The sequence below is a fragment of the Sus scrofa genome, chromosome 8, assembly GCF_054392235.1.
Source record: "Sus scrofa isolate SSC_HxYL_T2T_F1_AM1 chromosome 8, Sscrofa_HxYL_maternal_Yorkshire_Landrace_v2.0, whole genome shotgun sequence".
NCBI classification, from domain to species: Eukaryota; Metazoa; Chordata; class Mammalia; order Artiodactyla; family Suidae; genus Sus; species Sus scrofa.
In genome coordinates, this window is record NC_139390.1 from 62,056,641 (window position 1) to 62,069,912 (window position 13,272).

Consider the following 13,272-nt stretch of genomic DNA (forward strand, 5'->3'; position numbering starts at 1 on the left):
ATTAGACTATCATTTAGTTTTTAAGTATACCAAATCCAAATAAAGTTATTAGAAGAAGTAAGAGAGAAAAAAAGCTCAGTTATGTTTTCTGAAGCTCCTTCCTATATGTGTGTATGTGTGTTTGTGTGTGTAATCTTGAGAAATGAGAAGAGTGTGCATGATTGCATATAAGAAAGCTCATCTTTCTGGCTAGAGAACCCATGAATGGGTCATTGCTAGAATAGTACATGGCATAAATGTATATTTTGTCTTCATTTGATTAAGAGCATCTTCATTTTTTCCTCTATGAGCTCTACAAGGTATTATCCAACTTATAGATAAACACACAGGCAGGTGACATCTACACAGCGCTCTGAGCAAGGAAGGAGTATCAGTGTCTGGGAGGTAGTGTGTTCAATTAATGTCTGAGAGCTATGGTGACATAATTTAATATTTGATTATTTGAGAATATTTCTGGTTGTGGACAGGACAATCTGGAGAGAGAAGAGTTGTACTCCACATTCATAAACTGGTCTTCACTTGTACTGATTTCCCTATCCTTCCCCTGTGTACGTGTGTGAATGTGTGTGTTGTTTCATGAGTTCAACCTAGGATGAGAAACCTGATGGATAGATCCATTTTAAAGATCTAATGAATCTAACTTCACTGATCTGCTAGGTTTTTAGCTTAAAACTTTTTTCCCTCTTTTTATTGAACCTATAGCCCAAGTCTCCTGCTCATTTGTCCTTGATAAGAGAAGCTGCAAACTTCAAACTCAAATATGGGCGGAAGAAGGAGGCAGTTAGTGACCTAGAACAGCTGTGGAAGTAAGCTCTGCAGTAGGGGAGGGAAGGGGTGGAAATCCAGGTTTTCTTGCTCCTGTTGGATAGAAGGGAGTTCTTTTGCTTTTTTATGTTACTTTCTCCAGTTTCATAAACTGTTTAATAACTTCTCCATTTCTTTTAGACAAAATCCAAAAGATATTCACACCCTGGCACAGCTTATTTCTGCTTACTCCCTCGTAGATCCTGAGAAAGCAAAAGCGTATCCTTTTGATCGTTCCAGATACTGGATCTGTCTTCCCTTGCATGTCTTTGACCAGGGCTTTTGCTGTGAATTTCAACAAACAAATCCCTCCTAAATAGTAAAGACTATGTTGACCAAAAAATACAGTGGAAGGTCCAGTTTGGAGCATGGCTTGAAACAGGCAAAATCAAAGTCAGCCAAATGCAGTTTCTCTGCAGGCTCAAGTAGAGCAGCAAAGAAGAAGAAAAAGCATATACGTGACTCTGAAATGTCTTTCTGATTGAACGGTCGAATGCCCATCGCAGACATTGCTGCCGATCGGAGAGGATTTGGTGCCCCCACTGGCTGAGCCCAGACCCTGTGTGTGCTCCTCCAGAGCCACAGGAGAGCCTTTCAGGGAACAAGTCTGTGTTCTATAAGCTTGACGCTTGATCTGGAATGTAATTTTTAGTAAGCCTCCACCTGCAAGTGTGTCTCCAGATTAACGAACGTGTCATTAGGTCCTGACTCCTTTCTCGAGTTCTTCTTTGCAGTGGATGGTACATAATTGACCTTATGTCCCACCAATTTGTTATTCTCTACAACACTTAGTAACATTTTTTTTACTTTTGATGAAGGGTACCCGCAAAAGATTCTGTTCTTCTCTTGGTGTAGGTATAGTGGTAGACATGAGTATATGTGTGTATTGTGTTCCTGAACCCCGTCTGGTCCAGTCTTAGTAAACACTTGCCCTCCTCGGATAGCATGTCTCTGAAAGTGGATGTTGATGCTCTTGAAAATTCTCCTGGTGCTACGTATGTTCGGAAGAAAGGCGGAAAAGTTGCTGGAGATAATCAACCAAAGGAACACGGGTAATGCTTTTCATTGTAACATTCACTAATGCTGAATGTGAATTTTAAGTCATAAAGGGAATAAAAAGTTCACTCTCATGAAAATTCCATGTGAATAAAGCTTAAGTCCCTTCTATTTCTTTTCCCTTTAGTGTGTATACGTCCATATGTTTTTCTTTGTGTTTACACACAGAGCTGATTTAGAAATACTTTTCTTAGATTGGATTATTTTTTGTTTTTTACAAAAATGGGATTATATTGTGTTTAACTGTTTTAGAGTTTTCTTTAATAAGTCTTAAGAGATGTGTCAGCATGGACACATTTTGTTCTTTTTATGCATAGTATTCTGTAGTCTAGATGTTGTCCTGCTCTATTTACCTGTGAGTTATTGATGTACATTTATTAAACATCATTAAGAATTCTAAACCGTAGTTCATATAAGGATTATTTTGCTCATTGTAAGGGAAGGTTAGCCAGCTTTAGTAACATAAGAAGTCACATTCCGATTTCTTTCCTTGTTTTCCTACTTTGTCAACTCAAAAACAGCAGAGGCCTATTCAATAAAATGTTTTGGGGTTTTGGGGGGGGTGGTTCTTCTTTTTCGGCTACCCCTCGGCTTATGGAGTTCCTGGGCTGCAGTGGTGACTTACCTCACAGTGGCAGCAGTGCCAGCTCCTTAACCCTCTGTGCTGGACTGGCTCCAGAGATGCTGCCAATCCCATTGCACCAAGCGGACACTGCTAAAATGTTTTTAAGATTATATTTTTGACTCAGGATTAATAGAGAATAGAAGAGATACAACACTTCCTGAGTTTTGTGGCTTTCATAATTTTTCACTGTTTTCTCCTTTTTTTTGAAAGACTTTTGAAATCTAATTTTTCCTGACTTAAAGATTATATCATCAAAAAAAAAAAAAAAAATGTGGAGTTCCCGTCATGGCTCAGTTGTTAGTGAATCCGACTAGGAACCATGAGGTTGCAGGTTCGATCCCTGGCCTTGTTCAGTGGGTTACAGGATCCGGTGTTGCCGTGAGCTGTGGTGTAGTTGCGGATTCGGCTCGGATCCTGCGTTGCTGTGGCTCTGGTATAGGCCAGTGGCTACGGCTCCAATTCGACCCCTAGCCTGGGAACCTCCATATGCCGCAGGAGTGGCCAAAGAAATGACCAAAAAAAAAAAAAAAAATTATATCATTAACAGTTTATGATTGACTTCACTATGAACTCTACATTTGGTAAAAAGGTATTATCATCTTTATAATAGATTTTTTAAAAGTTAAATAAGGAATTAGAATCTCAGCAATATTGCATTGTTCTATGTTTCATTTCATCCCAATTTCAAGCCTTATCAAGAACCCCAAAATAATTAGTTCAAGCCAGATCTTTAGGGCAAATAATGCCTATTTAAATACTTTCAGGTTTTGTTTTTTTTTTTTTTTTCCTCTAAAACAGGGCTGGGTAAGAGCATACAGTTCTTTTCTAATCCTTCACTCTTCCTCTTTTCCCTTAGACAGTTATTAAGATATACGTTGATTTAAAGCTTCTCAATTGCAGCACAGTATTTTCATTAGGCATTATTAATGCCTTTTATGCTGACTTTTAGATATAAAAGTTTCATTTCTTTTGAAGATATACTATGTTTTTGACAAAAAATAAATCATTGTCCTTGCCCACAAAAGAGCTTCAGTGTAGCAGAAAGAAAATAGATTTGAGCAGTAACTGAAATCGAGGTTGCACGTGCTGTGCTGGTGCAGCCGGAGGGGAGTACATCAGATGGGATGGTCACCCTTCCAGGAACTGTGGGTTAGAGAAGCCTGCGTGGGTTAGAGAAGGCTGCGTGGAGGGGCTTGACTGTGTTGTCTCCAGAGGAAGATACAGGTGAGGTAGGCAAGGTGTGAGCAAAGGCACAGAGTGGGAAAGGGTAGATAGAGTATTGGGGAAAGTGTAGATGGAGTATTGGGAAGTAGAGGGCTGTCACATCGTCTGGCTGAGCACTAGGAGCTCTGAAGTAAGGTGGCTGTGATGCATTTCCTGGTCCTCAGGGCACCCTAAAAGAACTTGCACAGTGGCATGACTGAGTCGAGTGATGTTTGGGGAGAAGTAGTTTGCTTTTTTGTTTTTGAGAACTGTAACGATTTTTAATTTTTACTTATATTTAATTTATTTATGCACCTATTTATTTATTTTGCTTTTTAGGGCCACACCTACGGCATATATGGAGGCCAGGGGTCCAATCAGAGCTACAGCTGCCAGCCTACACCATAGCCTCAGCAACGCAGGATCCGAACCATGTCTCCCACCTACACCACAGCTCATGGCATTGCCAGATCCTCAATCCACTGAGCAAGGCCAGGGATCGAACCCGCACTTTCATGGTTCCTAGTCAGATTCGGTTCTGCTGCACTACAACAGGAACTCCTTGAGAAGTTTTTGCTCTCTCTCTTTTTTTTTTTTTTTGGTCTTTTCTAGGGCCGCTCCTGCGGCATATGGAGGTTCCCAGGCTAGGGGTCGAATCGGAGCCGTAGAGCCACTGGCCTATACCAGAGCCACAGCAACGCAGGATCCGAGCCACGTCTGCAACCTACACCACAGCTCACGGCAACGCCAGATCCTTAACCCACTGAGCGAGGCCAGGGATGAAACCCGCAACCTCATGGTTCCTAGTCGGATTCGTTAACCACTGAGCCATGACAGGAACTCCAGTTTTTGCTCTCTTATCTCTGTAGTTCTCTGTTTGATAGTTCCCATAGAGGCACGTCACATGGAGGGGCATCTCACATGGAGGGGCATCTCACATCTGAGTGTGTGTCTTCTTTTCTCTAGCTGTCAGAGTACTTACCAGTTAGTTTGAAGTGTTTTCTTGACTTTGTATGCTCTTTCAGTACTTTTTTTTTTTTTTTTCCCCCCTGGTCTCTGTACTTAATAAATATTTTACTTAAAGAATCCAGTAAACTCATAAGGTTCAAAACTTGAAAGATAAAGAAGTCCAGAGTAGGAATTCTCTGTTAGCTCAATGAGTTAAGACCTGGCATTGTCACTGCTTTGGCATGGGTTTGATCCCTGGCCCACGAACTTCCACATGGCATGGGCACGGCTATAAATTATGTAATTAATTAATTAAAATACTGCTTCTTTAAAAAAAAAAAGCACAGAGTAAAAATCTTCCTTCCATCTGTCTGCTCTCTTTCTTCCCAAGGCCACAATCAATGTCACTAGTCTTGTGTATCCTCTCAGAAATATTCTTTGCATTTTTTATACCTATACATGTTCGGGCAAAGAGTTTAAGTTATCCGTTTTCTGATTTTGCTGTATGTAAGGTAACTTGCTTTTTACATAGACTTAATTTGTGCCGGTATAAATGGTATCTTGTTTTCTGAAAACAATTGTCAACCCTCTTTTCTAAAAACTGCCTCCTCAAAACTAGTGTATGGAGGTTGATTAAATTTACCCTGAATTAATATCCCAACTAGTTTATTAGCTCAAAATCTTAAACATCTTTGTGATAAAGTACCCAGCTCACTCTTTGGCACATTCTTAATGCTCTATGAATATTTTTGTCAGTGATGGTAACAACTTTTCTTCTCTTTGTAGACAGGGAGATTTGAAAAAAAAGAAGAAAAAAAAGAAGGGTAAGGCTTTTTAAAAAAATCTTTAAATTACTTCCTGTAAGATAAAACTTGAGTTTAGCCCTGTATAGAAATCTTCAGATATAGACAGACTGTTCTATCTTTGAAACTGAGTTTTGTCATGACTGTAGCTAACATTTATTTAATTTTATAACTTTGAGGAATGCAGTTCAGGAGCTCTCACTGTGGTGTGGTGGGTCAGTCATCCAACTTGTCTCTCTGGCAGTGTCAGTTCGGGTTTGATCCCCCACCTGGTGCGTTGCCTTAAGGATCTGGCATTGGTACAAGTGTGGCGTAGGTTGCAGCTGTGGCTTGGATTTGATCCCTGGCCCAGGAACTTCCATATGCCATGGGTGCAGCAGAAAAAGTGAAAAAAGAAAAAAAAGAATGCACTTCAGAAGTTCGAGTCCCTGAGCAGCAGGTTAAGGATCCAGTGTTGTCGCTGCTGTGGTGCAAGTTTGACTCTTGGCCCAGGAACTTAATTATGTGGCAGGCACAGCCAAAAAAACCCAGAGGTTTGAATTAACATTGTTCTTTTGCTGTAACTGAACAGATTCTTAACATACTTGCCTGAGTTTTTCATTTGGAAGATGGAATATGATTGTATATTCCTTTTAGGATTAAAAAGATACTACACGTAAAGCTCTTAGAACAGCACCTGGCACCAAGTAAGCCCTTACATGCTTTCAGCTGCAGGTACTACAGAACTCCATCAGAGTGGCTTAAGAAAATTAAGAAAATTTACTGTTACGACACGGGCAGTGTAGAGCAAAATTGGCATCAAGGTTGGTTTACCCAGTAGTTTTGTCTTTGTTCTGCTGTACACAAAACAGTCCCATTAGAGTAATCTGATGTATGTTGAAAACAAGGCCACATACCTGTCATTTACATCAAGCAGGACTAAGAGAGCCTCTGCATTTGGCAAGTCTTTCCCATTAATCTGATTGGTCCAGCGTAGGTCAGTGTCCAGACCTGAACCATTAGCCAGGGGAATGCCATGCCTGATTGGCTTAAGCTGTCTTTAACTATGGCGAGAGTGGGTGGACTTCACCACGCTTGGCTTCAGCTAGGTTGAGGGTAACCCTGAAGCTACGTCATAACTGTAGCTAACATTTATTTAATTTTATAACTTGTTCCTTTGTCTTTGGGAAATGTGTGCTATTGGTCAGGTTGCATCTTGGTTTTGCCTGCCACAATCTAAGGATTTGGGTTTCACAGATCTCAATTTATTACCACTTCTCTGTTTTCCAGCTTCTAGAATGTTATTGATAGTATCTTTTCTCCTATTCTTCCTTCTAATGGGTTTATTACTATTTTAGTAGAGTTTTGGACAGTGCAGGAGTCTGATGTTTGCGTTTATTCCATTATCTTTACTAGTTCTTCCCTTTCATTTCTGTTCTTGAAAATTGGTAAAGACTCAGTAAATGTTTCATAATGTTTTATGTATTAGTGATAACTGTAGGGATCAGTAACCTCTGTTTTCACTTTCTTTTTTTTTTTTTTTTTGTCTTTTGTCTTTTTTTTTTGTTTTTGTTGTTGCTATTTCTTGGGCCGCTCCCGCGGCATATGGAGATTCCCAGGCTAGGGGTTGAATCGGAGCTGTAGCCACCGGCCTACGCCAGAGCCACAGCAACACGGGATCCGAGCCACGTCTGCAACCTACACCACAGCTCATGGCAACGCCAGATCGTTAACCCACTGAGCAAGGGCAGGAACCGAACCCGCAACCTCATGGTTCCTAGTCGGATTCGTTAACCACTGCGCCACAACGGGAACTCCTGTTTTCACTTTCTTTTCTATTTTTTGTGGTTTCCAGATGAGTATTTTTTAAAATTTACAGGTGGTATGCTCATTCTGAAAACAAAAGAAAGTAAAAACAAAGGAAGTAGACTTCTGTCATTATAGAATGGTATAATGAATGGAAAATCCCCTATCCCAAATTCAGGATCCTAGAGATAATTACTTTTTTTTGTATATATAAACACATAGACTTTCACATGCTCAGTCAATATTTTTACAACACTGATAGGATATGAACAGATCATTGGGATAATTTGTTTTATCTTCTACTTTAGGCTCTATTGTACAGATATTTTTCCAAAGTATTAAATATAGATACACTTTGTCTTTTTAGGGCTGTCCCATGGCACATGGAAATTCCCAAGCTAAGGGTTGAAGGCCACAGCCACAGCAACGCCAGATCCCTTAACCCACTTAATGAAGCCAGGGATTGATACTAGTTGAGTTCATTACCGCTGAGCCACAAAGGGAACTCCACTTCTTCTTCTTCTTTTTTTTTTTTTCATATAAATAGCTGCTCTAGCAGCATATGGAAGTTCCCAGACCGGGGATTGAATTTGAGCTGCACCTGTGGCCATGCCAGATCCTTTAGCCCACTGTACCAGGCTGGGGATCCAACCTGAGCCTCCACGGCAACCCAAACTGCTGCAGTCAGATTCTTAACCCCCTGTGCTACAGCAGGAACTCCAAGATGTACTTCATTTTTTTAACCCACTTGTATAGCTTGCTGTAGTTGGAGCTGCTATAATTTATTTAATCATTCTCTTACTGGTGGACATTTATGTTAGTTTGCTGGGGTTTTTTGGGTTTTTTGTTTTTCTTTTTTTTCTATTTTGTCTTTCTAGGGCCGTACCCAGGCTAGGGGTCAAATTGGAGCTGTTGCCGGTGGCCTCCGCCAGAGCCACAGCAACGCCAGATCCGAGCTGTGTCTGTGACCTACACCACAGCTCACGGCAATGCCAGATCCTTAACCCACAGAGTGAGGCGAGGGATCGAACCCACACCCTCATGGTTCCTAGTCGGATTCGTTTCTGCTGCGCGCCACGATGGGAACTCCTTAGTTTGCTGTTTTAAAGACTATCATAGAGTATTCTTACACATACGACTTGGTAACTTAGGAGTTTCTGCAGGGTAAATTTCTAAAAGGATAAATTTTGACTGGTCCTGCCAATTAAATTGCTCTCTACAAAGGTTGTACCAGTACACTTCTGGAAGTAGTGTTTAGTGGTCACCCACTGTCTCACCAGCACTGGGTATTACTGCTCTTAATATTTGTTAGTTTGATAGAATTTTTTACCCTCTTCATTTGTCTTTTTATGGCCGCACCCATGGCATCTGGAAGTTCCCAGGCTAGGGGTTGAATCAGAGGTGAGGCCTATGCCACAGCCACAGCAACACCAGATCCGAGCTGAATTGTGACCTATGCCACAGCTTATGGCAACACCAGATCCTTAACCAGTGAGTGAGACCAGAGATCAAACCTGCATCCTCACAGAGAGACTATGTCAGGTCCTTAACCCACTGAGCCACAATGGGAACACTACCCTTTTCATCTTTAATTAGTTAGATAGAGCATCTTTTCACATGATTGATGATGACTTATTTCTCCGGGCTTATTCTAATTACAGCTCTGTCCATTTTCTTTACCTGGTTTACTTATTGATTATCAAGAACTTTTAAGAATATTAATTCACTCTGTTATATAGTATGCAGATAAATTTTTTTTTGTCATTTCTCTTGAAAATGTGCCTTTTATCAAATGAAAATTTGAACTTTTTTTTTTTTTTTTTAAGGGCCGCCCTTGCGGCATAGGGTGGTTCCCAGGCAAGGGGTCCAATTGGAGATACAGCCGCTGGCTTACAGCACAGCAACACAGGATCCAAGCCACATCTTCAACCAACACCATAGCTCATGGCAAAGCCAGATCCTTAACCCACCAAGCGAGGCCAAGGATTGAACCTGCAGCCTCATGGTTCCTAGTCGGATTTGTTTCCATTGCACCATGATGGGAACTCTGAAAATTTGAACTTTTTAATACAAATACGTCTATGAAATCTTTTTATGACTTCTGAATTTTATGTCATGCTTGGTAATGAGGTCTTTTCCCATGCTAAGTTATATAATTAAAACTTTCTCAGATAAGTTTATTTTAGTTTTGATGTTATTTTTTTGTTTTAATTACTCAATGAATTTATTACATTTATAGTTGTACGGTGATCATCACAATCCAGTTTTATAGGATTTCCATCCCACAACCCCAGCGCATCTCCCCAGCCCCAAAAGTTTTAATGTTATTTATTCTCAGGCTTGGACACAGTGTTTAAACAATCTTGAAAATAGTATGGACAGATCTCTCATTTCTTTATCAATTGTTACACAGGGAAACTGCCTAAGAATTATGACCCAAAAGTGACCCCAGATCCAGAAAGATGGCTCCCAATGCGTGAACGCTCTTACTACCGGGGACGAAAGAAGGGTAAAAAGAAGGATCAGATTGGCAAAGGGACCCAGGGAGCATCTGCAGGAGCATCATCTGAACTGTGAGTCACTGCCCCCCACCTGAGGGCCCTCAGAGTATAGGTTGCTTCTTTCTCAGATTAGCTCAGGTCATTGGTAAGAATTTTTTAAATATATTTTCAATATGAGAAGTATAGCCAGATATCTTTAATAAATGTTTTTGTCATATGCTTAAGTAAAGGAAAGAAAATGTATTATTTCTGGTTTGGTTGTACTGTAAATATTAGACTTGTAGGATTATATTGTGAACATTAGGATTATAGTATCTTCAAAAGGAAACTAAATACACTCATTCAATTAACTAAATATCTAGATAAACAGATATAAATAAATAATGTGACTAGAAAACAATTTAAAGTATTACTAGGGAGTTCCCTGGTGGTCTAGTGGTTAGGATTCGGTGCTTTCACTGCTGTGGCCTAGACACAGTCCCTGGTCTGGGAACAGATCCCACAGCAAGCCACTGTATGCCACGGCCAAAAAAATAAATAAAATGTTATTTCTGTATGATAGTATTATAGGTCATTAAAAGTTTTATTTTTTTTATAAGCTTTCTAAAAAATGACATGTACCATCTATTAGGTTTTTTAAAATTATAAAGCAGTAAAAATTTTATTCTAAAGAAAAATGGATAAGGAGTTGGGGAACCCAGCTTCAAAGAAATAGAACACATGTGGGAGATTGTGAAGGGTGGAAAGCGAAGTCCAGGTACTGAAGTGTTTCTAGGCTTTTCCTTTGAATGACCACCATTTCCTCATCTGATGATTTCAGGGATGCCAGTAAAACTGTGAGCAGCCCCCCCACCTCCCCAAGACCTGGCAGTGCAGCAGCAGCATCCACATCTACAAGTAACATCATACCCCCAAGACACCAGAAACCAGCAGGGGCTCCAGCAACAAAGAAGAAACAGCCACAGAAAAAGAAGAGAGGTGGGAGAGGCGGCTGGTGAGGAGCGCAGCCTTGTGGCAGACGGCTTTCAGACTGTCCTCAGTGACACTAGGAGCACGATAAAGGCGACACAGCAAGAAGTACAGAGCTGCTCCCTCTCCCATCCCCACATTTTTGCGTGATTGTTTCCTTGTGCATCAAACAGGGAAGCCTATTCCTTAGACTCGGCCAGGCCAGACCTGGCGCTCATAATGCCTGCTCGTGCAGATGAGGACGCTGGACAGCTGCCCCCTTGCTGCTGTCTCCTTTCTTTCTAGTGGCCTGGTGTTTCTTTCAGTTTCACAAATAAGGCATGTGATTCAGGGTTTCCTAGGATATAAACAGAAACTACTTCTGTTTGAACTAGAGTCCGAAGATACTTGTTCTGTCAAATCTTGCTTTAAGTTATGTCTTAGGAGGCTGTAGGAGCCTGCAAGTGGAGTCTTCTGAGCATTCCAAATACCTGCCTAGAAGCAGCATGGGAGGAAAAGGGCCCTTAGGGTACCCAGTGTTTGCACTTCATCACATGAGGGGCCACAGGAAATAATCATAAAGTCTCCATTATTCTGACTGTAAATCTGTCATGTGATCCTGGAATGTGGGGTGCTAATATATATAGAATATATATAGGAATGGAAACTGTGTATATACACATATACACACACATATATAAATTAGAACTTCTGGAGTTCCCTTTGTGGCTCAGCGGTAACAAACCCAACTAGTGGCCATGAGGTTATGAGTTTGATCCCTGGCCTCACTCAATGAGTTAGGGATCCAGTGTTGCTGTGAGCTGTGGTGTAGGTCGTGGATGCACCTCAGATCCTGTGTTACTGTGGCTGTGGTGTAGGCCGGCAGCTATAGAAGAACTTCTTTGTGCCCCCATGTCATTTTCAAATTATTATGTTGATTTATTAACAATCTCAAAGGAAATGTATCAGTGTTGCAAGAAGTTGTCTCTTAGACCCAGTGTTCTGAGGTCAGATGGATTTGGATTTTGTCACTCAGAAAGCTTTCAGTGGCCCCTACCACAAACATGAATGTTGACTTCCTACATAAGAGGGAATCGGCCTCAGAGTACAGGATTAAAACTGAGCCCAACTGTTTGGCCCAGTTAATAGGTCTCAAATGACTCCTCTTTCTCATGGGGCTGTGACCACCACTCACTGCCCTTCTCAGAGTCATGCAGTCTTTTAGTCAGGCTGTGGTCTCCGGGTCTCTGGTCTTGCCTTGCTTACAAGTCGCTTTCCCATTGAACAGGCATGAGACAGACGCCCTGGACGCCCACTCTTGTTCGTATTCATTTTATGCTGCCCAGGCTGGTGCTCGGTGTCAGCTTAGGACTGTTTCCTTGTGTTCATACTGCTCTGTCTGTCCTTGTTAATAAAGTGCTGCTGTGTTTGAACATATCTACTGAAAAATTCTTCAGAGAGTTTTTTAAAAGGCTTTCCTCCTTTACCCAAGGAAGAAGTGTGGCGCTGCCTGTTTAGCGTGATCAGAATGTGGTGGCATAGAGAACAAGAGACCTTGGCATTATGAATGACTTACTGTGTCATTTTACTTTCTGGGCTCTCAGAATAGTCTTTTCGTAAGAGTGACAGATTCCTTTTCATGAGTATATACCCCATTACAAAAATAATTGTTAATTTATGACTTGGATTCCATTAAATTTCTGTGGTGAAGAATACTCATTTTTTAGATTAACTAAGCCACAGATTTTTGGTGAAAATTATCCATATCCATCATTGAAAATTTTGACCCAAAGCACAATGAAGTTAACGGTCATTGTAATTGCCAGTCATTACTAAGCAGCTGAAATTGCAGTTCAAATAAGTTGTAATTGTTAAATGAAGTGTAAACACCTACATTAACTTTCTAGGAGTTCTTCTTTGGGACAGATCTTTAACCAGTGACATATACACTTTGTATGTGTGTGTACATTTATAAAAACCAATATGGGTACATCCGTCTGCTGTGGCACATTTTAAAATAAATCATGTTAGCAGCGAGTATGGATTAAGGCATTTTGGAGTGTTGGCATCTTACAGAGGACTTCTGTTAGTATATCAAGAATTTTTTAAGCTGAGTAGCTAAAATTGTCCCCCTGTCCCTCCCAGCAAAACAGTAAAACTAGTGAGATTGAGAGAACCTAGTTTGCACTGAAAATTCATTATGTTGATATTTGTAAATAAATCGAGGAGTAAACATTTTTTAAGCTACTAAGCTTAGCATTTTCAAGACTCCTTGGAAAACACTAACCTTAAAAACTACTTAAAAAACTGTTGTATCACTCAAAAGTCTTCTGGAACCTGCCATTCATTTATTCCTTAAAAACCTGTTTGAGAGGTAGATCTGATAAAGTCAGTTTATTGCGTTAACTTTGTCGGATTGTGAAATACACTAAAGAGTCCAATTTAACAAAATAATAAAAAGAACCATCCATATACTTGCTAAACTGTTTACCCGACCTTACACCACCTTTGAAGAGCCCCGTGGTACTTGAGTTGCTGCACAGTAGATCAGACCAGACTGTTACTTTATTACGCGATATGACTGGTGGCCCTGATCCTT

At 40.6% G+C, this 13,272-nt stretch overlaps 1 protein-coding gene across 3 annotated transcripts in view; it reads left to right on the plus strand.

Annotated features, from left to right (window-relative positions):
* SRP72 (signal recognition particle 72) overlaps positions 1–12,110 on the plus strand; it is a 32,805-nt gene extending 20,695 nt beyond the window's left edge. For 2 of the 3 annotated variants that reach the window (XR_014812574.1, XM_084972330.1), the window contains exons 14-19: positions 703–806; positions 946–1,023; positions 1,719–1,856; positions 5,423–5,460; positions 9,638–9,797; positions 10,546–12,110. Coding sequence is in view for 1 of the 3 variants with exons in the window: in XM_084972330.1 (XP_084828456.1) it covers positions 703–806; positions 946–1,023; positions 1,719–1,856; positions 5,423–5,460; positions 9,638–9,797; positions 10,546–10,723 (696 nt within the window). In the remaining 2 variants the exon portion in view is untranslated. The remainder of the gene's footprint in view (positions 1–702; positions 807–945; positions 1,024–1,718; positions 1,857–5,422; positions 5,461–9,637; positions 9,798–10,545) is intronic. The other variant, XR_014812573.1, reaches the window with a different exon arrangement.
* The last annotated feature ends 1,162 nt before the right edge of the window (positions 12,111–13,272 follow it).